Source organism: Chelon labrosus (assembly GCF_963514085.1).
Source record: "Chelon labrosus genome assembly, chromosome: 19".
NCBI lineage: Eukaryota > Metazoa > Chordata > Actinopteri > Mugiliformes > Mugilidae > Chelon > Chelon labrosus.
Window position 1 is genome coordinate 8,287,295 of NC_140352.1, and position 26,140 is coordinate 8,313,434.

The 26,140-nt window shown below is 43.6% G+C and overlaps 1 protein-coding gene across 2 annotated transcripts in view; it reads left to right on the top strand.

Annotated features, from left to right (window-relative positions):
• The window catches only part of dock1 (dedicator of cytokinesis 1), a 200,906-nt gene that overhangs the window by 20,077 nt on the left and 154,689 nt on the right, over positions 1-26,140 (top strand). Inside the window, exons 2-15 of one of the 2 annotated variants that reach the window (XM_084567048.1) lie at positions 6,896-6,979; positions 7,310-7,350; positions 7,462-7,517; positions 8,088-8,184; positions 9,143-9,291; positions 9,880-10,015; positions 11,536-11,693; positions 12,260-12,341; positions 13,243-13,378; positions 15,148-15,220; positions 17,156-17,235; positions 20,738-20,863; positions 22,035-22,159; positions 25,923-26,021. In XM_084567048.1, coding sequence (XP_084423174.1) covers positions 6,896-6,979; positions 7,310-7,350; positions 7,462-7,517; positions 8,088-8,184; positions 9,143-9,291; positions 9,880-10,015; positions 11,536-11,693; positions 12,260-12,341; positions 13,243-13,378; positions 15,148-15,220; positions 17,156-17,235; positions 20,738-20,863; positions 22,035-22,159; positions 25,923-26,021 — 1,442 coding nt within the window. Of the gene's footprint in view, positions 1-6,568; positions 6,980-7,309; positions 7,351-7,461; positions 7,518-8,087; positions 8,185-9,142; positions 9,292-9,879; positions 10,016-11,535; positions 11,694-12,259; positions 12,342-13,242; positions 13,379-15,147; positions 15,221-17,155; positions 17,236-20,737; positions 20,864-22,034; positions 22,160-25,922; positions 26,022-26,140 lie in introns of those variants that run through there. The other variant, XM_084567047.1, reaches the window with a different exon arrangement.

Genomic DNA, 26,140 nt, shown 5'->3' on the forward strand with positions numbered 1-26,140 from the left:
TAGGTTCTCTTAATAACAGTTTAATCGAGTGCACCATGCTATATGGTCACTGGGCTACTTTGATGCCTCCACACAGATTAATCCCACCTCCCTTTAGATTGTTTTGTTGCTTTCTACCCCTGTAGATACCCTTTGTATCTCAGTGTGGTACCACTGAATTCATTTCCTGGGGTCTTTGTTCTATTGTCAGCCAGTGGCTCATGTTCTGGTGGATTCGGCGGGCTCGTTTGATTGTTCCGGGGATCACAAAATGCGCTGTGGATGTGCACGTGTATATGCGCATCATGTAGACAACAAAACGGCAGGGCTGAATGAAATAGGCTACACGTAGCATTTCATTCCCTCCATGAAACGATGAAGCGGTTTGCTGCACGTAGACTGGGTCCGACTGTTGTGCCCTGTCAGAGGCTGATACAGGTGTCCTATACCTTTGCTGTCATTTTGTGACTGGTTGTACCTCGCAGTGGTGTTGAGAAAACATTCCCAGAAATGTCACTGCTGGTGAGGATCTGCTTGGCCACTGACCTTTGTTCATTTGTGTTTTGTTATGTCATTATTTTTGAGAAATACCCCCTTTTGAAATTACCCAACCCTTTCCACAATGTTTGCAACTGTCATTGAGCCATTACCTCTACGGGCCCTTTGTAAGTTGCTTTGTATTGCCTTGAAAAACCAGTTATACATTATTTCAAGATTTTCAAATCTATTGTATAGCTGACACATACACCGATCAGGCATGACATTATGACCGCCTTCCTAATATTGTGTAGGTCTCCCTTGTGCCTCTTTCTGACTCATCAGAGAATGGACATGGGTCTCCTGAGGGTTTCCCGTGGTGCCTGGCAACCACGGGAAACCCTCCTGCTGGCTGCATCCTGCTGTGGATGGCTGCTGCCATCAAGGAGTGTCATTGCTATGGGGTGGGGGTGCCTGGTCTGGTCTAGGTGGGTGGTACATGTCTAAGTAACATCCACATGAATGCCAGGTCCGAAAGTTTTCCAGCAGAACATTGAATTGTCACAAGATGGTCAATATTAATTACGCCGCCTGTCAGTGGTTTTAATGTTATGCCTGATCGGTAGGGATGCACCGAAAGTTTTTGGTCAAAACCGAAAATGCACTTTCGGGCCATTTTCGGCTGAAAACTGCTGCGGTTGTTGCTTGCACGTGTTGTTTCTGCGATAAAAGTCCGAAAATTTATCGCCGAAACAACACGGCCGAAACAGGATGTTGTGATGATGCAAGCAACAACCGCAACAATTTTCGGCCAAAAATGGCCCAAAAGTTCATTTTTGTTTTTTTCGGACAAAATTTTTCAGCGCATCCCTACTGATAGGTTTACTGTGGCACAGATTTATACTCTCTAGGGCTGTGACATGCCAAGCTGGTGGTCAGCCATCGACCAATGTCGGGCCCTCAGCCCTAGCTTTTTGAAGTTGGTCCGCTGGCACTTGTCGGATCCTCGTATGTGGCTTTTCGCTCAATTGAGCCTGTTGAATTGTAAACGGGGACTAATGATGAGGGACCGATTGGCTCTTCAGCTCAGCAGACTAATGCATAACAAAAGAAATGGAAACCCTGAATGACAAAGTTGAGTGCACACACTGAAGACCCTTGAATGCAAAATGCACCTTCTATTGTAGAACGTACACGGTGACGTAATGGCCTTTGTTGGCCTTTGTCGGTTTGGCGTCTGTGCCTCTAAAAGCTACTTTGTCACTGATTATTAAGAATCTGCTGGTTTTAATTGTTTAATGTAACATTTGGGCTTTGATGATTAAAGACTAATGGCAAAAGACCCGGATTTGCCAACCGTATTTAGATGACTTGTTTTGACTAATGGCTCAAAAAGAAAAACACTAAGTAGTTTACTTCACCTACTGTCAAATTTCAAATAATGCGCATGAGAAAAAACATGCTGTGTATGAGTGGAATATATAAGTGGTTTCAGCCCAGCATCAAAGGTGCCAGAATTATTCCACATAAAAATAGGTAACTACTTGATATTCCAATCGGACCGAGCAGTGGATTGTGGGAGAAAATGGTTGATTCACTCGCCGGACGATCTGCATGCTGAGAAGGGTCCATCGCCTGCAGCGAGGATCTTTTTTAATTAAGCAGTCATTCACCTCTGGAAACCTCCGCTGAAGTGGCTCTGCGTGCATTCACTCGGCGGTCCTTGCTTATAGACCCACACCTGTGTGATTGCTTCTCACAGGCATCTCTTCAATACAAACACACAGCCCCCCCGCCGCTGCTAGGGTATTAGCTGTGTGTGCACCGTGTGTGTGTGTAGAATTTCCTTGTGTTGGGCATGGCTGTTTGACAGTGACATGTTTTTCACCTTTCACCGACCGAGAGAACGAGTGTCACCAGTCAGGATTTTATTGTCTTTATTATATAACCTTGACATACACTATATTACCAAAAGTATTCGCTCACCTGCCTTTACTCATTCTATGAACTGAAGTGCCATCCCATTCCTAACTCATAGAATTCAATATGATGTCGGTCCACCTTTTGCAGCTATTACAGCTTCAACTCTTCTGGGAAGACTGTCCACAAGGTTGAGGAGAGTGTTTATAGGAATTTTTGACCATTCTTCCAAAAGCGCATTGGTGAGGTCACACACTGATGTTGGTCGAGAAGGCCTGGCTCTCAGTCTCTGCTCTAATTCATCCCAAAGGTGTTCTATCGGGTTCAGGTCAGGACTCTGTGCAGGCCAGTCAAGTTCATCCACACCAGACTCTGTCATCCACGTCTTTATGGACCTTGCTTTGTGCACTGGTGCACAGTCATGTTGGAAGAGGAAGGGGCCCGCTCCAAACTGTTCCCACAAGGTTGGGAGCATGGAATTGTCCAAAATGTTTTGGTATCCTGAAGCATTCAATGTTCCTTTCACTGGAACTAAGGGGCCAAGCCCAGCTCCTGAAAAACAACCCCATACCATAATTCCTCCTCCACCAAATTTCACAGTTGGCACAATGCAATCTGAAATGTACCGTTCTCCTGGCAACCTCCAAACCCAGACTCGTCCATCAGATTGCCAGATGGAAAAGCGTGATTCATCACTCCAGAGAACGCGTCTCCACTGCTCTAGAGGCCAGTGGCGGCGTGCTTTACACCATTGCATCCGACGCCTTGCATTGCACTTGGTGATGTGTGGCTTGGCTGCAGCTGCTCGGCCATGGAAACCCATTCCATGAAGCTCTCTGCGTACTGTACTTGGGCTAATCTGAAGGTCACATGAAGTTTGTAGCTCTGTAGCAATTGACTGTGCAGAAAGTCGGCGACCTCTTTGCACTATGCGCTTCAGCATCCGCTGACCCCTCTCCGTCACTTTACGTGGCCTACCACTTCGTGGCTGAGTTGCTGTTTTTCCCAAACGCTTCCATTTTGTTATAATAGAGCTGACAGTTGACTGTGGAATATTTAGGAGCGAGGAAATTTCACGACTGGATTTGTTGCACAAGTGGCATCCTATGACAGTTCCACGCTGGAATTCACTGAGCTCCTGAGAGCGGCCCATTCTTTCACAAATGTCTTGTTTCACAGTCTGCATGCCTGAGTGCTTGAATTTATACACCTGGGGCCAGGCCAAGTGATTAGAACACCTGATTCTGATCATTTGAATGGGTGAGCGAATACTTTTGGTAATATAGTGTATCAGTAGGGCTCTGACAGTGGCTGTGTGAGGCTATGTTTGTTAGCTGTGGAGTCAGGGGCTTCAAGAAGAATAGCCCGCATTGTATTAGTTGACCTTCAAGAAAAAATAGCCCTGACATGTCTTTATTGTGTGTAAAGAAAAGTCTTTTTACTGACTCCTGCTTAGAAGATCGGCCTTTTGTAGGGTTTTTAGTTTGTTTGGGAGATATCAGATATTTTTTATTTTGATGAAATATGTAGGAAAGTTACCACTGAAGAATGTATTATTAGTTTGTGGCATTTTTCCCATCAAACACGATAACCCACATGTCAGATTTATCCACAGTCGTCCACTTGCTTGCTAAATTGGAGTGACTACGCTTATACACCGATCAGGCCTAACATTATGACCACTGACAAGTAAATAACATTGAACATTTTGTGACAATTCAGTGTCTGCTGGGAAACGTTTGGACCTGGCATTCGCGTGGATGTTATTTAGGCATGTACCACTCACCAAGACCAAACCAGGCACCCCCACCCCATAGCAATGACACTCCTTGATGGCAGCAGCCATCCCCAGCAGGATGCAGCCTGACACAGACACACACACAAAAACAACAAACATGAAGAACAGCACAAGGTGTTGACCTGGCCTCCAAATTCACTAGATTCCAAACTGATCAAGTATCTGTGGGATGATCCACAGAGGCCCCTCCCCTCAAAGGCCCTCACTAACAACATTCTGTTGGCAGACACCACAGGACACCCTCAGAAGGCCCATGTCCATTCTCTGATAAGTCCTAACTATTTTGGAGGCACAAGGGAGACCTACACAATATTAGTAAGTTGGTCATAATGTTATGCATGATCGGTATATACTCTACATTTTATAAATGCTTTTTGATGACGTCCTATAACTCACCAGAACATACACCCTGAAGTGTTTTTTTTCAACTGATATATTGATTATGCTTTTGATTAGCATCAAATTACAAACAGAACTTCCCCAGCTAAACTTTTTAACTTTAATTCAGACATAATCATAACGTCTGAATGACTCACCCATTAAAAGTTAACCTATACTGCAAGTGATGCATTGCAAAAGTGAAGATTTATTCAGTGGAGTCCTAATTAGTTGTTTACCGTTCGTCTGCAATGAATTAGAAAAGACGGCGCCGAGTATGATTTAACTTCAGTTGCCTTTGCTGATTGTAATTGATATGTAGCGGCAAAAGGTTGCTTACACCCACTTCAGGATGTAATGGAAATCTACATCATTTAGTTTTATGGTCTCTACAACTTGCAACTTGCAAATGCACTGGAAAGCAACGTTGCCATACCAGCCATTAGCATCTGCTCCTGGGAGACTTTGTTGAGTGCTTGTCTGAGAAAAAAAAAAAAAAATGCCCAATGACTCCCAAGCTCTGAACACCAACCAACAACAACATTTTGGAAAGCCGGTTTATCTTATTTGTTGAGGTGCTCAAGCGACTGTGTTACATTTTTGTGGTATCTTTTCTTTAGCATGTCTAGCATGTCATTTCTGTCTCTACGTGGTCTGTTCTCTGTATTGCGCATGGCGGAGTTCCGCCCTGAGAAGAAATGTTCAAAAGTTCAATTAACTGTTCAGTTGTTAAAGGGGAATTACCGTTTTTTTACAACCTGGACCTTATTTCTGGCATAAAATACAATCGTTTACTCACCCATATAACTGTGGTGTCATTTGGAGTCGTTCGGATGATATTTACATCCGCGTATTTCCATATAGTGGGAGTGAATGGGGCACCGAAACGCAGCCTCTAAATAACGTATTATCTACCGCAAAACTCGTTCATTTCACCAATATTTTGTTTTTATACGCTAGTGCTGTTCCCCGCTGAGTCCGGAGTTACCTGTTATCATCATCCAGGGTCTGCAGATTGATCTACTAACTTCTGACCTGGATGATGTCATCTCTGAGCGCACCCTGCGCGGCTTGTTTACCTGTAATTTGCTACTGCTAGGGTTTTGCAACATGGCTGAATATTTTTCAGATTCTGAGGTTGTGGATGACTACTAGGTTTATGATTAACGTCCTTACTGTTTTGAGCCAGAGTATACGGATGAGGAGCTCGTTGAAAGGAGGATGCGGAGGCAGAGAGAGGAACAGCTGGCCGAAGAACAATAAACTGCTGCCTGTCCGCGAATAGATAACGGGTAACTCCGGACTCAACGCGGAATAGGACTAGCGTATCATAACAAAATATTGGTGAAATGAACGAGTTTCGTGGCAGATAATGCGTTATTTAGAGGCTGCGTTTCGGTGCCCCTTTCACTCCCACTATATGGATATACGCGGTGCTCCACTGGATCTAGATATCGTCCGAACGACTCCAAATGACACCAAAGTTATATGGGTGAGTCAATGATCGTATTTTATGCCAGAAATAAGGTCCAGGTTGTAAAAAAATGGTAATTCCCCTTTAAGGTAAAGAGGTAAAGAGCTTTATTGTCATTGTACCAGAGCAACAAGTAAATTGGAGGTGCAACTCCACTTGGTGTGCAATAAACAGACAAGGATAACACAGCATCTGACAATAATTAGTGCAAGAATCATGTAATTAGTCTGATATTGCATAATGTGTAGGTAATATGTTATATTTTCTGTTGCCATTCAAAGAAACACATGGGCACCATGATTCCTTTAAGTGTTTGTTTCGGTCCTCAGAGCTGTAAACCTCGGGGAAACACTCAACTCCCACACCTCTGACTTTCGCCGCCAAACTCAGTGTATTTACATAATCGCTGTCATCATCCATGGATCGTTGTGGCTCTATTTAACATATTAATAACGCAGGCAATAATATGCTTGTGCGGCGTCGCTGAGAGAGGAAAAAACAAGCACCTTGATGTTGTCTTTCTCAAAGCTGCTAAGAAAATCAGTGACGGTATAATATTTTATCATCCTATCTGTCTCTGCCAATCTGTTCGTCGCTGTCATTATTGCCATTTTGGCCTTATCCACAGTTATTAGTTTCTTTTTCAGTAGGCGGTCAAATGTGTTTATATCACAGCGTGGATGGTGCCAGGCCCAGCCGTCACTGTGTCCAAATAGCGTGGGTGGATGTCCCGCACACACGTGCTGTCTCTACTACACATTGCAGGGGGAACACAATTAGCGCCACGAGGGAGCCAAACGCTTTATTGCCTCTTTTCTCCTCCTGTAATATCTCCTCCTCTTATATTGTCCTCTCTCGTCTCTCTCCAGCAATCTATAACTACGACGCCCGGGGAGAGGAGGAGCTGTCACTGCAGATCGGAGACACGGTGCACATACTTGAGACGTATGAAGGTGAGAGCCGGGCTTACTGATGCCACGCGTGATCAGAGCTGACGTGCCCGTGTTGTACAATACTCTCCTGTCATCGCTAATACCTCTTTTGTTTTGTCAAATTTCTGGCTCGTGCGTTTAATAAGACAACGCAGGCAGTTGCAGCCCTGCTATCTGCTGTCATGTCCTGCTTCCCGTGTTGTTATTTTCCTCTTCAAGTCAGTTTTTATTATAAAATAGTTAGGAAAACAACCTTGTGTATTTAGTTTAATTTAGCTTTAGGTGTTTTTATTCTCCCTGTTTTCTGTGTATGGGAAAGCTTACACTTAACATAATTCTTTTCTCTGTTAGACTGGTACAGAGGCCATAGGCTGAGGAGGAAATCCAAGAAGGTGCGTGCATGCAAAGATTTGAAATGCTTACAGTTTTAATTTCCCATCTCTTCAACATCCGTGGCTCCCATACCATAATATTGTTTGTATTTCTTTCTCTTTCTCTTGCAGGGCGTATTTCCAGCTTGCTATATACACCTGAAAGAGGCCACAGTCGAGGGCAGTGGGTTAGTATTTTGCGCTTTTGAATGAAATACGATATTAAATAATTTGTTTTTATTAACCAGCTGGATTAAATCCAGCATATGTATGTGTGCACGTCCACCAATGAATGCTGAATGTGGAAACAAACCGATAAGAAGTTTGACCTCCTAATATATTTTCTGATAAAGCTTGTTGACTTGATAAAAGTTAAGTTGCACGTAGATGTCCTCGACGGTTGTTTCAGTTTCGGAAAGGTCTGCACTTGATATGATGTGACATGTGTGGCACAAATCGTGGAACTGTTTTGTTTTAATCTGTCTTCTTGGATTTTTCGCGCACGGCACAAGGTTACACGCTCAGTGTCACAGCTGAGAACCTTGAGAATCCATAGAATTAGAGCTGATGCATTTGAACAAAGCAACTAACTTCTAACTTAATACTAACAGCTGATCATGTGAGGATTTCGGTTTAGATACTGCACTCCAAGAGACAGATATTTTCAGGAACATCTCACCGTCTTTCCTCCGTCTGGATAAGGAAGGGCAGAAAGGACACCGAATCCCTGTATAAAAAATTGTTCCCTGTCGCTGCAGGCAAAAGGAGACGGTCATTCCCACTGAGTTGCCCCTGGTTCAGGAGGTCACCACCACGCTGCGGGAATGGGCTACAATATGGAGGGATTTATATGTGGTAAGCCAGCCTGTCTCCCCACGTACAAACACATACACTCACACTCGTGTCATATACAGAACAAATGATAGAGAAAATACAGTATTACTAGACTAGATACTAGATACTATCAGTATTTTTTTGATAAAGTATTTAGTTTAAAACTTTCGCATACCATATTGAGGTCAGTTCTGAGTCTGGTGATTCTGATTAAGGACCAAATGTGGAAACTACTATTCATATTCCTCCAAGTAAGACATTCACATCAAAAAAAAAAATTTAAAACTATGGTCTTCATCCCTAAACATGCGTCAGGCAAAACTGTCAGCAGAAAAACATAATGAAGACAGTGCCAGGGCCCACTAGGACGGCTAAACCAGCAAATCCTCATGACTCATTTCTCTTGATTTTGAGTCTGCGGGTCGCTTTGACCCTGAACACAAGAGGTTTTCTCTTGCTAAGTTATCATTCCCCTATAAAAAGAAAAATTTTAAAATTTCAATAAAAAATTAATTAAAAATCTATGTCAAGTAAAACTATTGTATTTTACATGTAGATCATTTCTTCATGAAAAAAAAAGTTTACCCTCATTAAGCCATGATCTGTGAGAGGTAAAGAACACCATTGCACTAAATATAGATTGAAATGGATTTAATAATGAGATAGAAACAATATCTGGCACATGCCCTGGGTCAACTTGACCCTGCAGGAACATCACTGCTGTCCCTGAGAAACGAACATAACAGGACGGTTAATCATTTTTTAATCTTTATTTTTAACAATAAAGATCAGAACATGGCGCCTTCCTCCTCCTGAAACACATGCAAAGCAATGGCTGGCCATCACTACATTTTTATATAGCATGCATGTACAAGTGACAAACAAAACGGGGAGCCACTTTCTGCAAGACTTCGAGACATCCACATAATACCATTAATAAATATTCCTGTTGTATCTAAGCTCTTGTTCTGTCCGACAGGGGGACAAGCGCGAGATGTTCAACTCTGTCCGTGACATGATCTACGACCTCATTGAATGGCGTTCACAAATCCTGTCCGGCACCCTCCCGCAGGACGAGCTCACTGAGCTGAAACAGAAAGTCACCTCCAAGATAGACTACGGCAACAAGTAAGGATCAAGCAGTTAGAGCATTTAGCCTCGTCCCTCCCTCCCTACGGGTTATATCCCTTTATCCTCAGATCGATCCGGAAAAATGACTCTTGTTGGAATAGGTCAACAGTGTCGGTCAATAGAAAATGACAGGTCATCACTTAGCTTGAGAACAAACTGGAGCGATTTAGCTCCAGTAAACTGTACTGTATTCCATCATGAAATGACAGCTCTTGCTATGTCTGCAGTGGACCTAGAAAATCAGTTAAAAAAGGAAAATTGTGAAGCTCTGTTCTGCTGTGATGAAACTTCAAACCTTTGGCCAAGTAGAAAAATGGCTTTTGTCTGGGAGAAGCAGGGAGTGATGAGCTTATGAAATCCATTGAGTGCGTGTAGCCAGCATGCTGTTGTCTCCCCTGACTCCCTCCATGACGAAGAAAAGAAAATAGTATTGAAAGAAAAACTAGGGAGCCGAGGGAATATTGAATGAAGTAATGGGAGTCGTAGCATAATTTCATCTTTGACAAATAGAACCACATGTTCAATAGTTGCCGTGCATCTTTGTGGATCTTGGCACTTGTTAACCCTCTCCTATTTTTATGCAAGGTACTTGGATCTCGATCTCGTTGTTAGAGACAAAGATGGAAACATACTGGACCCAGAGCTCACCAGCACCATCAGCCTGTTCAGAGCTCATGAGGCCGCCTCCAAACAAATTGAGGACCGGATCCAAGAGGAGAAGGTAGGCACAAATAAGATAAGATAAAAATCTGTTCTTTATCCAGATAGTTTATCAGAGATAACCCAGTAGTGCACAGTGTGAATGAAGGCTCATTGAATCCCATGCGGTTAAGATGGCAATATTACAGTATTTGCATTAAGAAAAAGTAGAACGGTCATCAGTGCTCTTTCTGCAGTCATGAGCCAGAGTTGGTACATCGCATGGAATCTCTTGGCTCCCTTTGACTTTAGTTGGACAAGCATACTTGAATTTCAGTTGCTTTTATATAGTTCCAGTACTGTAGGTATTAAAGATAAAGGTAATATATGTGAACACAGCCACAAGGAAGTGTCAGTTATTTAATAACAAAAGGTAGAACCAGAGACAGGCTCCTCTTTATCATCTTAGGGATGTTCACACAATCTCGAACCTCCAGATTCTGCGTTTTGTGAATTGGAAAGTGTTCAATTTTGACAATATCATTTTTTTTTGTATAATTGGAAATTCACCCCCTTTATTAACTGGGGCAGTTCTTTAGAAGATCTTGTCCAAATGCGCCAAAAAAGGCAACAGTTTCCATAGGATTAACACTTTTTATACATGTACATGTGCAAGCTAATTATTTATGTAAACTCACATTTATTATCCTTTTCAGTAGCACAAGATCCATCCCGATCCAAAATTATCCACATTTTGTCCATGCTAAAATGAGCGCTGTGACTCTAGAGATGTCACTCAAACTTGATCAGATTGTGCATTTGGTCCAGTCTGAAATATCTCAACAACTGGAAGCATTTTATGAAATTCAGGACAGATATTTAATTTCTAGAGAAGATAAATTCTCCCACATCTACTCAGATGGTGATTCTTTATTTTTATATGTAGTGCTATCAAGTTAAATTTTCATAATGTCAAGTACTCTCATTAATGACCATGTGGCAATGACTGTACTTTGTTCAGTGCTAATTTGTGAATGTTAACATGTTAAAACTCTTAACTGAAGTAGTGAACATGATTAACATTCGATAGGATTGTCACTCTGGGTGTGATCAGAAAGTCAAGAGCTCAAATCCCAATCTGTTGCGCTTGGCGTAGCAGTGGCGACCCTCGTCTGAATGCCAGTTAAAAGTATATGTCAGACGCTGAATGCCCTGCAGATATGTGGCCTCAACCTAAGTGACCGTTTCTTTCCAAAGTCTTTATTGCATATGCATGGGCAATAAGAAAGTGTCTAGGTCGCCATGATAAATATTAATGGTGAGGCCCCTGCATAATTTTGAAGGGCATCCAAGGAATCATGTAAAATGTCCTTTGACTCAAGGTGTTGACCTGGAGATCAAGAGAATGTAAAGATTTCTAAATATTGTCAAATCTAGATTTTTAACTTATTAAAAAGAGTAGCATGGAGTTGGTAGCTGCACTTCTCTTTCTTCATACTAACTTATTGTTCAAACAGCACAATCCTTAGTCCCATCTGTTTGTAGCAGAATCTGTTTAAGAGTACCCAATAATCATTGTGATACCTCTGGTTTATCCGACAGTCTCAGAAGCAGAATATTGATCTGACAAGGCAAGCAAAGTTTGCTTCCACGCCAGCTTTTGCCCTCTTCGTGACACTAAAGAACGTGGTGTGTAAGATTGGCGAAGATGCGGAGGTGCTCATGTCCCTCTACGACCCAGTGGATTCCAAGTTCGTCAGGTAAACCCATGGGTATATTCACTTGTCCCACATTTTTTTTGTTTTTTCCCCCTTCTGACACACACACATATGTTTGTATGGCTATCTTTGTGAGGACATTCATCGACGTAATGCATTACCAAGCCTTAATCCTAACCATCTCAACTGAGTGCCTTACCCTAACCTTTACCCCAATCCTGGCCATAACCTAAATGTAACCTTTACTCCAAAACAGAGTCTTAACCCTCAAACAAACATTTAAAGAAGTTAGGACGGGCCAAAATGTCCTCACTTTGGCAAATGTCCTCACTCCGATGGTGTAAATGGGTCCCCTGCAAGATAGCTGAACAAGAACACACACACTATGCCTTCTGCATTCAGCACCAGTCATGCCTTTTGTTTCCCACATTTGTTTCCCACGCAGTATGATTTTAGGATTAGTGTTTAGGCATGCAGCTTTGAAGGAATCTATACTTAATGCAGTTCATCTAAATTTCCAAACTCCCCGTGTTATGGATGTTTCAGTGTAATTATGAAAAAGTGCTGACACAAAGTTTTTTTTCCCCCAAAAAAACTCTTCTTAACAGTGAAAACTACCTGGTGAAATGGTCAAGCTCAGGTCTAGCGAAAGACATAGACCAGCTTCACAACCTGCGGGCGGTCTTCACGGTAAGTGTGTTTGGTTGATTTTGTGTGTGTGCACTCATCTGTAGTTCACTGTTAATTCAGCCATGTTATGAGGCGTGTGGGAGCCTGTACTTGTCAAGCTTTTTACAGAAAGAGTCTAGCTTTCTTGTTTGTGACCTCTATCTAATGGAAGCCCAAGGACAGAAAGGTTGGCGTGCACCCAGTGGGAACACTACTCTAGTTTTGGAAGGTATTGCCCACGAGAAATGACTTGGCAAAGTTTGCCCTTAACACAGACTCAGCTTCAGCTTAGGAAGTGAATCGATGAGTTGTTTTTCATTACCTTAGGACTGAAAGAGCTTAAAGGCCGTGACACACAGAGCCGACGGTTGACCATTTCCCAATTTTAGGCCCTCTGAGGGGTTCTGTGACCCTAGTTTTTCTGTTGTGTCTCGCACCTGTAGCGCCAGTTGGACCCCTATCCCCGGCTTTTCAGCTGATTTAGCATGTTGAATCAGTGGCGATCACTTTGATTGGCTGATCAGCTTAGCGAACCAGTGCACAGGAAGAGAGAAGTAATAAAATTAATTGAAACAACAAAGGTTCTTGTTGTTTTTCTTTTTGGTTGCAGAGACTAGCTCTGTTTGACGCTTTGTAGCTCTTTCAAGCTTCCTACCCTCCTGGCTAATAGTAGATCTTTCCTCTTCTCCTTCTGAATGTGGCATACAGACTACTGCCACCTGCTGGTATGGAGAGTAATGCCATCTCACACAGGTGCAGAATGTCCAGCTGGCCACTGGTTGTAGTCTTTTTGGTGTGTTTCCGTGCAACTTTTCCAGACTGGGCTTTGAATCGAAATGTACTCTCCAAGTATTTTTTTTTTTTTTTTAATTTCATCAAAATCTTAACTTTTTTCATAACTTTTTCTTTTCGCCATCCTTAGGACTTAGGCAGTGAAGATCTGAAGAGAGAGAAGATCAGCTTTGTGTGTCAGATTGTCAGAGTGGGGCGCATGGAGCTCCGAGACAACAACACCAAGAAACTGACGTCAGGCCTGAGAAGACCCTTTGGAGTGGCAGGTAAGGCAGACAACAAAGAGACTCGATGATAACCTGCTGTTCACAAGATCTGCGTGGCGCACATAGTCGTATTGTAGTCAGAATTTTTAGAAGCTGCCGCTTGAAAGGCTGATTATCTCAGAACATCACAGTGTGTGTAGCTTTGAGTTACAGATGCCTTGTTCTGCCTCTTGGTTAAAAGTAAGTCTTGTGCTAAAGCCTTTGCCTGGGTGAATAAATGTATTTGGCTAAAATTCAGAAGTCTCCAGCTAAAATGGAGAGAGAAGATTTAGAGTTTGAGTTATCTGCTGTTGGCAACCTGCCAGCTGTTTCGTAAACTAATTAGATTGGCGTTTTGCCCACACTTATCCAACAGAGAAAATTATGCCCCTCTTTCAGCCTTTTTTCCTCCAGTGCCACTTGAAGTGTAGGTAAATGACAGCCTGATTTATGATGGCCTATCTTTAGACATAATCATTATTGCTGCTGTACACAGCGTGATGGAAAGCTTGATTTTTGAGGTTTGCTCATTTTTCGGCACACTTGCGAAGCGCTGTAAAAGGCTGACCCCCTAGCCTCTGGGGTGATAGGGTAAAGGCGACCCAACTAAAAATACTTCCCTCGTCTCTCATCAGTGCTGTTGTAACTCATGCAGCAGGCAACTTTAAGAATGTGCTTCCTGTTTGTCTGTAAGCAAGCAAGCCAGAGTTCTGGACTCAAATTTGCACAGTCTGCGAAAAGAAAAAAAGTTTCCTTTACGCCTCTTGTGCTGTAGAAAAGGAAGCCATTATTCTACTGGCGTGGCATCACCCTGTTTTGTACTACATTGCACCATCAGACTGCCAACTGCAGCATCGCACTCATATATTGTGTGATTACTTGACTTAATATTTATTTATTTAGACGCATTTGAAGACGCATGTTAATGCAAGGTGTAGTGACTTAAAGAAAGCTAAACGAACTTAAATAAACCACTGAGGTGGCATTCAGATGCGTGTTCTGGGATAAACAACAATGCGTTCCATACATTCGGATTCTCTCTCACCACATCGAAATTATTTCAGCACTGTCCCAAATCCATATACTTCACACGCCCGCCATTCTGACGGTCAAAAAACTGTTTGCTTCCTTGCAAACAAATCAAATCAAATCAAAAAATCAAATCAAATTAAATAAATTTTTATTTATATGGCACTTTTCATACATAAAAGCAATACAAAGTGCCTCACAGAGGCTAAAAACAACACACACACAACTCATTTCCCCCACTTGTAGCTTAGCCATATGCACTTCCATGCTAGTGCGCCCCCTAGGTAAAACCCCGGTACTGCATGCAAATACATAAACACAGTGATTTAAATTTTAGATAACTGCAAAACATATAATGGCTCCGACACCAGGTGTGAACACACGTACCTAAAGCTGGTCACTGGCGATATGACAGCCCCCTGAACAGACTCTGAAGTCTTGCTGTGCAGTAAGCGCTATACAAAAATCTTTAAGTTCATCGTTAACTTCAAAGGACTTCTTCTGCTTGTTGTGACAGAGTGCTGTTCACCAAAAAAAAAAAAAAGAGAGATTTTCTCACCGTAGCTCAGCCTCTGCCTTAATTAGTCCTCATCAAAGAAGAACCAGCATTGGCAGGGACTGCTTTTATCCCCCTGATGTGGCCTTACCATGCAGTTATCTCTATCTCTTTCACAGCTATGATACACTACAGGCCTTGAGCATGTTTTAACCCACTCCCTCTCTCTCTCTCTCTCTCCTTTTTTTTTTTTTTTTTCTCACAGTAATGGATGTCACCGACATCATAACAGGCAAAATGGACGATGAGGACAAGCAGCACTTTATCCCATTTCAGCCGTAAGTACATTGTGCTGCAGCGCAAAACAAATCACATCCAGCGTAGAGTTCCCTTCAGACTGGAATGATGTCGCATAAAATAAGAGAGGCTGATATGTTCCCGCTCTTAGTTATTTCACTGATTTTGAGTGTGCTCAGTGTATTAGAGACACAGCAGTTGGATTTTTACTTCTTTTTTTTTTCTTTTAAATCCTTGACACCAGATTAGCAGGGGTTTTAAGACAGTAGCACCCCCTCCCCATTCCCTGCTGACTCAATTAAGGCAATCTCATTAGCTGTTACCATTTTTGTAGGACGGCGTACAGAGTCAGAGTAACCTTTCCCTTAACGTGATTTCCTGCATAATTGAAAATGCTTCAGATTCAGGCAGTTTAGCTGGCAGATCACCTCACTTAACGGCTTTATCCGCGGGCATAAATCACGGAAATTAGAGCCTTCCAGTGTGAAGAGGAGAACGGGGTCTACAAGGGGTTATTTATGTCCTAGTGTGACTGTTCGCCGCCGCAAAGCAGGAGTAACTTTTGAAAAACGGCAGCCCCGCGGCCCGTTATCGCACGTGCCGTCGAGGCCTGCAGAGGACGGCCCAAGAAGAAGCGAAGGAGCCGCTTAGAGCGTTTCGACACAGTGATGTGATTTGGATAGACTCCTGGCGTCCGAGCAGAGACGGAAATAGCCCTCAGAAGTGGACCAGATAAATCGAAATCTCCTTGGCGCGGTTGTGTTGCTTTCCCGAAAACGGCTTAATTAGAAGCGTGGATTCAGATTTAGATGATGCGTGTGTGTGTGTGGGAATATTTCCTTGTGTTCTGAAATGATTGATTAGTTGAGTTAATTCATTTAAATTCACCTTGAATGTGGGGATTTATGACTTTTCTCTGTTTTATGTCATTAATGGTAATCAGACGAAACCATAAAATAACCTAAAATAAATGATGAATCTGTTAATCTTAATTAAAAAATAATAAAAAATTAAAAAATGAGGATGATAAGATTTAGTTGCATCTGAATTTATGTTGCTTCCTTTCAGTATCCCACTGTGCCCATCATAGCATTTTAAAAAAAAATCACCTGTCTTGCGTGTATTGGCATGTTTTTGTCCCATCATTGTACAAATCTCTGCTGTCAGTCTCCTAACGTCCCTTCTCGGACTGGTTTTGTGCCCGAGCCCAGGGGTCAGAGCTTCTCTCTCGTTTCCTCCATGCCTCCATCACCGCCGCCTTCACCCTTCCGCGCTCTCCTCCTTCTGCTTGTTCCGTATCCTCAAACGCTGCAGATGCCATCGCCGCCCGTCGCGCACATTTCTCTGACAGCTGCCACACATCTGCCACTTTCTTATGTGAGCTGGTTCGGTGATTTTGTTTGCTTACTGCGCGCGAAGCACTGTGGAGTACAAAATACATGTACTTTTGTGTTTTTTCTTACCCAAAGCAGAGTGACAGTGTGTGTGTGTGTGTGTGTGTGTGTGTGTGTGTGTGTGTGTGACGCTGGATGTGTTCTAGGGTTTTACGGCCTGGAAGTTTTTCTGCTTTGAGAACACTTCAGCGCCGACTGTGGGCAAGTCTCCCACTGGTTCAGTGCCTGGGCCTCGTTTCCTAAATGATGATTTCTCTGTGTTTCTTTCGTTACCCATCCTGCCTCACTGTTAACTGCTAACAAGTGGCTTTGTGTCTGTCATGGCATTCGCATCACTCTTTGGTGTGTGTCTCTCTCTCTCTCTTTTCTCTCTCTTTTAATCCCACTCCCCTCCTCACAACCATCACTCTGTGGCTCTTCCTGCCCCCGCTCCTCCTCCTCCTCCTCCTCCTCCTCCTCCTCTCGTTTCCACCATCCCTTCCTCCTCTCCGTGGCGTTTCGCCTGTTGTGTGCACACTGCAGGCTAGCGTTGGACGATGCCATTCGCCACAAGCAGCTGAACATCTCCCGTTTTTCACCCAGGGTGGCGGGGGAGAACGACTTCCTCCAGACAGTCATCAACAAAGTTATCACCGCCAAAGAGGTCAATCACAAGGGCCAAGGTACGTTGCAAAGTTCGGACACGGGAACCAAAGACCAGGACACAACTCGGTGTAGTGCTGTCAAACCTTCATCAATAAAATGTCTTCTATTCTTTTGATTAAATGCTTATGATAAGCAGTTAGACTATGGGATCCCTGAGTTAAGATGTGCTCAGATATTCTTCTTTCTACTCTCAAATTTGTGAGATTTAAAAATAAAAGTGCAACATGCTAGATTTTCACGCCACATCGGGGAGCATTGAATGCACCGCTCCACGTGATCTCACAGGAGAGAGGATGAAAGGAAAAGAACTGGAGGTGAGATTTTAACGATCAGCTGGATCTGTAAACACAATTAAGGATCAGGCATAACATTATGACCACCTTTCTAATATTGTGTAGGTCTCCCTTGTGCCTCCAACACAGTTGTGACTCATCAGAGAATGGACATGGACCTTCTGAGGGTGTCCTGTGGTGTCTGGCAACAGAATGTTATTAGTGGGGGGGCCTTTGAGTCCTATGGGTTGAGGGGAGGGGCCTCTGGGATCAGTTTGGGATCTAGGGAGTTCAGCTGCTGCAATCAAGGAGTGTCATTCCTATGGGATAGGGATGCCTGGTCTGGTCTAGGTGGGTGCTACATGTCTAAGTAACATCCACACGAATGCTCGGACCAAAAGTTTCCCAGCAGAACATTGAATTGTCACAAGATGGTCAATGTTGTTTACTTCATAATGTTGTGGCTGATCGGTGTAAACTTACCATGTAATCTGAGCCAGAAGGAAGATCTGACCCCATTTTCAAGTGCTATTAGTTATACTCTTTCCTTTTTTCATCGTTTATGTGTCTAAATATTTAAAAAGCTTCTTAGGAGGAAGGCCTGCATTGTAGTCAGAGAAAGTTAGAGGGTAATCAAATCACTCCTCAGACTATAAACAGTTGCTCCCATCGCCATGGCTACAGTATCTCAAGCCATCCAGCTGTTAATTAAGCCGATGCATCTTCTCCAAAGGCAAACACTTATCAATAATTTGACATTTGTGGTTAGAGGAACAACCTTACACATCTTAGGGACGTGCGCTGCCGGGAAGGGGGAGCAACAACGCGGCGGTCTCCGTGGCGTCGTCACGCCCTGATGAAGATGCACTCGGATAAATGTCAGGCCTGCTCCAGCCCGCACTGGGAAGGCCGGCGGAGCCCCGATCGCAGCTGTTTTGGCTGTGCTCGCGTATCAAAAGGCTTCCAGCTAGGCTCGCGAGCGATGTGTCACTCATGACACATTTGGGGCCATGTGAAGTGAACGAAGTGAGTGGATGAAGCCTCTCAGGTTTGACAAGGACCGTACGCTTTAGTAGCCTGTGAACGAGCCCACCGCTTTAATTGGGCGCTTTTTTTATTTTTTATTTTTTAAGTGTTCACGAGTGCACCTGTGCTGCTTTGTTTTCCCCGGGAGTGTATTAAGAGGGAGTGATGACACCTTTAAAAATGTGCTTACAGAGCTGAAGCCGGCTCGCCGAGCAACGGCCATTAAAGAGACAGGACGCTTCACTCCTCACTCCCGAGCTGAATAAAAAGCAGAGCAGCTGCCGGTGTGAAATTGTTAAAAAATACAGTCTGAGAGTGAGTTTAGGCCCTTTGTTTGAGAGTGAATCAGACATTTAAGGTGCGTTTCCTCTCGAGCTGCACGCCCAGAGAGCAATTATATAAGTCTGGGGAATACGGCACAGTTTAAATATTCTACCACAAAAGAGAGCCTATAGAAGAAAGTTGCCCTGTTTGGGACATTATCATGAATTTTGCAGTGGGTTAGAAGGAAGGTATCTTGTTTCTTCTTTGAAGCAACTTTTTTCTTTATTTTCTAGCTCTGTTTAGCTTGAGTCTAGCTATGTGGGACTATTTTCTTTGGAATGAAAGTATCAGTATGTGGTGTGAAGGCTTTATTGACCGTGTCTTTATGTCTCTTTTCTACATCTGATATCTACTCCAGTTTTTCTGGACATTACAGGGATGCCTCTTTATCTCTCAAATGGGGTTACATGAGGTTGTACAGTCAAGGTATTACCTATAATCGTGCAGAGAGGAGGACCAGCACAGAAACGGAGCTGCTGTGGATGAGAATTTTAGCCGCCTTAAACAATGCCCACTGCACCGATCAGCCATAACATTATGACCACCTTCCTAATATTGTGTAGGTCTCCCTTGTGCCTCCAAAACAGTTGGGACTCATTGGACAATAGACATGGGCCTTCTGAGGCTGTCCTGTGGTGTCTAGTAACAGGATGTTGTTAGTGGGGACCTTAGGGGGGAGGGGCCTCTGTGGCTCATCCCACAGATACTTGATCAGTTTGGGATCCAGTGAATTTGGAGGCCAGGTCAACACCTTGTGCTGTTCTTCATGTTTTTTTCGAGTTGTTCCTAAACTGTTTTTGTGTGTGTGCCTGTGTCAGGCTGGATCAAGGAGTGTCATTGCTATGGGGTGGGGGTGCCTGGTCTGGTCTCGGTGGGTGCTACATGTCTAAGTAACATCCACACCAATGATTGCCAGGTCCAAAAGTTTCCCAGCAGAACATTGTATTGTCACAAGATGGTCAATGTTATTTACTTCTGCTGTCAGCGGTTTTAATGTTGTGGCTGATCGATATCAGTTTAAGTATACACTTTATTTAGACTATTACTACGGCTTTACTTGGCCTCCAGACAGCCTTTTTGACGGGGAAGCTGAAGTAATTGGAGCCATCCCTGCTGTTTTCAAAGCCACCGCACTCCATTAACAAAAATAGTCGTTTTACTTTGCACACCACAGCCGTTGCTGCCCCAGCTCTGGCTGGAATGGTTAGTCTGCTTGTGTGCCAGTCACTTAGTTCAGATCCCAAATTAATGTGGTGAAACACCAGCGTCGCACAGCGTCAGACCAGCGCCTGCCGTTTTCCACGAGGTAAAGTGGCTTTATTTCTCAATTGAGCCTGGTGGTTTTGAAGAGCTTAACACAACGGCTCCAGATCCCTGTTGTTAAAGGCCGTGTGCGCTTTAGGCCGCTAGAATAAGTTCTGCTGACGATCCCGTCCTCAGCCTTGGTGCTTGTTCTCTTCTCGGCGTCTCTGAAATCGCGCACTTTTACCTCATACGACCCCACCTCAAAGGAACCACACTGTCCCTTTAGCCATCTGGATCCAAATTCATTAAATATTTAATTCTTTCCGCATTACAATATCACATTTGATTTATGTCAGCATGAAGAGATGTTGCAGATTTCTCTCTAGTGATGCACTTTGAACTGCACCACACTTTGAACCGAGCGTGCAAAAAAAACACAGTTGTTTTTTGAGTTATTATGTTGTCCTAATCTCATCCCTCAGGGTAGCTTCTGTTTAGTGTATAGTGCCTACAGCTGTTACATGTCACTCTGACTGACAGTAGAAAGCACACCAAGAAATCTTCTTTATTTATTTATTTATTTATTTTTGTGTTTTCTTCCTCGTGCTGTCTTGTCATAACGCTCTCTTGGTTCCCTTCATTCCATCTCCAGGCCTGTGGGTCACTCTGAAGCTGCTTCCCGGAGACATCCACCACATACGGAAGGACTTCCCTCACCTGGTCGACCGGTCGACAGCCGTGGCTCGCAAGATGGGCTTTCCTGAAATCATCATGCCAGGTGGAGTCTCTTTAAAAGCTTCCCCGTTGCCCGCCCGTCTCTGAAAGTCTCCTTTTAAATTTGATTGGCTGACCTCTACGTTCTTTCAGAAAGTGATTTGGAATTTACATCTGCGACTTTACAAAATGTCAGTGGGAGAAAAAGAACACGGCATACCTCATTACCGTTTTATTAACACATAAGTTATTTAATGGATTGAAGGCAGCCTTAAAGTAGTTTGTGCCAAATACCCTCTTAAGGCTGTTACATACTCAGCGGCTCCCTTGTTTGGGAGTTCTCACAGCTTGTTCTCATAGACTGTATATAAATATGGACAATGCATCGCCACTTCGTTGCATTGGCCAAACTGACGCTAGTTTCCCGGGGATATGGGCGGCGCCATCTTGCGATTTTAGAACCAGAGTCTGCGCAGTATGGTCCGAGAGCGTAGCCTCGTGGAGTCGCAATATCGGTTGGCATGGCAACGGGTTGTCGCCATTATGTCACATCCTGTTTATATTGTGTCAAATAAATAACTAAAATGAAACTCAGCCAAAAAATTGACTCTTGAACATGCATCAACATTATATTAACTACCTAAAATGACAGAATTCATCCTTGAAAAAATTGAGGAGGTGGAGCTTATATGACCTATACTGCAGCCAGCCACCAGAGGGAGCTCTATTTGCTTTGGCTTCACCTTTGAGGAGCTGTTCCGCTGTCCATCTTTATACTGACTGTGCTTTTTCTCGACACATCAACCGGGCAGAACTATTGTCTCGTGTGGTGTCCGGTTACTATTCTGTGATTGGTCAGAAATAGGAAGTAGACGTGGCTAATGTGGAAAAGCAGAAATGCTAATGTTAATATTCGCAGTGTCCGCTAATCTCTCCTGGCTAGGGATCGGCATACTACGCATGGGTACATGCTGAATGAACGGCGCGATCCGACGGACACGGTCGTCAGAACGACTGGCCGACATCCGCATTTAATAAGAAAAGTGCCCCTTGTCGTCTGTCTCCTTCATCTCCCACAATGCTTAGCGTGTGTGACATATGCTGCAGTGGGTGTTCCCTATTAGGACTTCCTTGGAAACTAACTTTGTTCTTGAGAACAAATTTCTCGCTTCTTACGGAGTATGTTACAAGCTTTATCCAAATTTCTTGACTCCTCTTGTTTCTGTTTCTTAAAGGTGATGTGCGTAACGACATCTACGTGACTCTGGTCCAGGGGGATTTTGACAAGGGGAGTAAGACGACGCCCAAAAACGTCGAGGTGACCATGTCTGTTTACGACGAGGACGGCAAGAAACTCGAGGTAGGGCTGAGCACCCCCCCCCCCACCCAACCGGTACTTTTGGTATTTCACCAGCTCATTCCCAGCATTCGAGACACAAGCTCTGTGGCCAATTCGCCTCTCAGACAGTCTGTGATTTAACGGGCTTTCTTTAATTTCACACAGCTCAGCACGCCGCTTAACTGACCAGGAATCCTATAAAGCAACGTGATACACAGGCCATACTGGCCGAAATGACAGAATGCAATATTGGTGCTTTGCGGTTGATTGAGTAGCCGAAGATTTGGCTCACCGCTATAGGAATCGAGCTTTATCTCTGTCAGAGCTAGTTACAGACTCAAGCGTGTGGGCAGCATAGTGATGAGATATGTGTGAAATCAGCCTTTTCCTTCTGGTATAATTACCTTTGCTAATGAAGTTAGAAGGATAATTTCCCCCCCTGTCTTTGTGTTTGTTAGCAAGCTGTCTCAAAATGTTGTAAATTTATTTCTGTGGAATTTCCAGTTCTTGCTGCAGAGAGTAGTTAATTATATTTTGGGGGGAGGATTAACAGGAATGAACTATTTGGATTTTAGTTTCTAGACCTTCGTAGCAAATCCAAGTTTGCAGCTTGATGCCGTTAATTGCGTTAAAGTCCCTAATAAAACACAAACGGTTAAACATGAGCCATTAGCGCCGCTGCCAGTTTGCGAGCTAGAGAAATGAACTTTCACTTCTGAGTATCTTTCTACTTTTTAATTACGTGCTAAATGTTCTAATGAGGCCTTTGTTTCATCTGACCCCTTTTCTCTGATGTTTAATTATTGACACCCCCTGCCTGACATTATCTCTTCTTCTGCGGAGGCCATCAGTTAATGGGGGATATGAGCGATTTAGCACAGTTGGACACGAGGAGCACACTGGAAGAACTGGGGCAGGGCTGTTTACCCATACACGTCTGTGAACATCCAATCTCAGTGTTTAATTTTTTGGGCTCCACTTTGTAGTTTTTTTGCACTTAGTTAACGCACCTAGTATTTATTCCCAGATATGTTGTATTAAGCTTATTTGTTAGTAAATGCCGCTAACAAACAGTGTTTGGATGGAGAGGGGATTGATTTCAGATGATAGATTGCTGGTTGCGGGGAGTCTTCCTGCAAACAGTGAATCAAGGAGAGCTCCATCACCCTTGGCTGCGTCAATTATACACATTAGTCTTAGACTGAGGGGCTTTGTCAGTGATTTGGCCCAGCAGGCTGAGGAAGTGTACGGATCTCTGGTGATTATACTGTAAATGCAGTTCTGAAGTAGCACAAAGTCGCGATGCACTTGGCTTCTCTCTCTCCCGGTGCAGTGTCTGACTACGCAGTTGATCCTTAACAGGGTTCTCACGATCATCTTAGTGGATTATTAAATGCCACTGCCACTCAGGTGTCATGAAACCACAGAAGTGCGGTAGAAAACAATAAAATAGTAATGGATATAAGGACATGTTAGTTTATGGAAGTAGTCGCGGTAGTCTCATTGCAACACAAGTAGGCTCTTTGTTAGATTGATTGAATGAAGAAACTTATCTTACAAGGAGATTAACAGCAGAAGATAGTTCTCCGCAATATTTCAGTCTGCTATTTTGCTTGCAGTTGTCTTTATTTTGTGTAGTCAGAATTAGATTGCCATGTCTGCTGGTCCGTCTGACAGTTTACCAGCAGCTATAGCTTATTATAGCGTAGCCATCTTTGTGCATGGTATGCATGAGTGATTACGCACCGATACCGAAACTAATAGGAGTACACGCTTAAAAATATCCTGACAGAAACATCTATAAGGCGCTAAAACAGATAAATATATCTGTGTAAAGAAAAGTGCTACTCATTCAGGTTGTACACCGATCAGCCACAACATTACAACCACTGACAGGAGAAGTACGTAACATTGAGCGTCTTGTGTCAATTCAGTGTTCTTTTGGGAAACTTTTGGACCTGGTATTCATTGGTGTGGATGTTACTTAGACATGTAGCACCCACCTAGATCAGACCAGGCACCCCCACCCCATAGCAATGACACTCCTTGATGGCACACACAGAAAAACGCTTTAGGAACAACAAAAAAAAAAAACATGAAGAACAACACAAGGTGTTGACCTGGCCTTCAAATTCACTAGATCCCAAAATGGTCAAGTATCTGTGGGATGATCCACAGAGGCCCCTCCCCTCAACCCATAGGACCCAAAGGCCCCCATTAACAACATTGTGTTGCCAGACACCACAGGACACCCTCAGAAGGCCCATGTCCATTCTCTGATGAGTCACAACTGTTTTGGAGGCACAAAGAAGACCTACACAATATTAGGAAGGTGGTCATAATGTTATGCCTGATCAGTGATAGGATCCAGTGATCACACTGGTCACATCTGGACTAGTTGTGGTGATGTTTCTCTTCACAGAAATGCTGTATCTCTGTATCTCTGCTCAGCTCTCCAGGGATCAGTGCTAATACGTTAAATTCTCTTCCTTCCTGAATTTTAATTGGCTGAAAGCAAACTCTGCGTCTGAAATGAGAAGCACCGTCACTTCAGATAATAGAAACCTTCTCTTAAAGGCCCCTCTAACAAAAGAATAAAAGGCTTTGTTTTATAACACCCTTAATGTAATAACATGAATAGGCCTCAATACACTAGGAGCTCAAAATAACAAAGTGTAATTGCGCAGGTTTTTTTTTTTACAATGGGTTTACTTTCAAGTTTTACTTTTTGTTCTCTTCTGTTTTGGTGCTTCTGTCTCTACCCCAGGCATCTTACTCTCTCTATTCATCTCTGCTCTTTTCTTTCTGTCTCCCTTTCTCCCTCTGGACTTTGTCATCCTCTCTCAAAGAGGATGTGTGATGTGAGAAGCTGGACAGTGGCTTCTTATCACCTTGACATATTAGCTCACCCCCAGAAGCCCCTCTCACCTGCGGCTAAACCTCAGCCACTTTCCCCCTCTCTAAAATCTGAAGCTGTCAGGAATCCCAGCCACTTAGTGAACGGCCAGAGCTGCTGGAGCCAGCACCTGCCCCCCCCCCCACCCGCTCTGTATCTGCTCAGCACGGCTGGGGGAGACGGGGTCTGTTATTCCTCATAATTGCTGGTTGTCAGAAACCATTAGTGTAGGAGTATTTCAGCAGTGGTACACCAGCAGTCCAGGGAGTCAGCTGGAGTAGTGGGAGGAAAGATGGATGCTGGCTGAGCACAGGCTGATAGAAAACACAAACGTGTGCCATCAGCTGTCACTCCGTCCCTCGTGCCAAATGCCCCAGTGGGGCACGTAGTATTTTACATACGCGCCCCGACCTGTTGTAGAAACGCAAGGGACCCACTCGGACGACCAGTTTACACTGTTGGATCCATCAGCACCAGCTGCTCGGCCTCCCTGTGCCTGGCTTCCCTCCACCTCTCACTGCACGGGCACCACCGCCGCCCCTACTTAAATAATTAATTTCTAATTTATTTCTCATATCCACAATGCTGTCATGAGATTGGCAGCCAACACCCTGGTGCTCATGCATTAAATGTGCATCCAGACTTTTTAAAGGCCATTCTGCTAGATTAAAGCAGCTTTCTGCTCCAGGGACTTTCTGCTCCAGGGACCGTATTTTATGAAATAAGTACAAGTCAATTTTCCACATGCTGCGAGTGTGCTAATGTTTTGACTGAGTGATAATAATTCAACCATCAAGACCCGGCCACCTCAAATGAACTTTAAGCCAGCATAATCAGATAACCAGGCATATCGTTTGATTACCATGTGCTTTATTTCTTTTCTTTTAGAGCGTGATCTTTCCTGGAGCTGGAGATGAAGGGATCCATGAGTACAAGTCTGTCATCTATTACCAAGTGAAGCAGCCACGCTGGTTTGAAACGATAAAGGTATGTCTTTCTGCCTACGTCTTTAGTCATTATTTCATCCATAAAGCTTTAAATTATACCTCAAAATAGGTGGTTAACATGGGGGTGGATGCACCAAGCATTAATTACAAATCATGTAC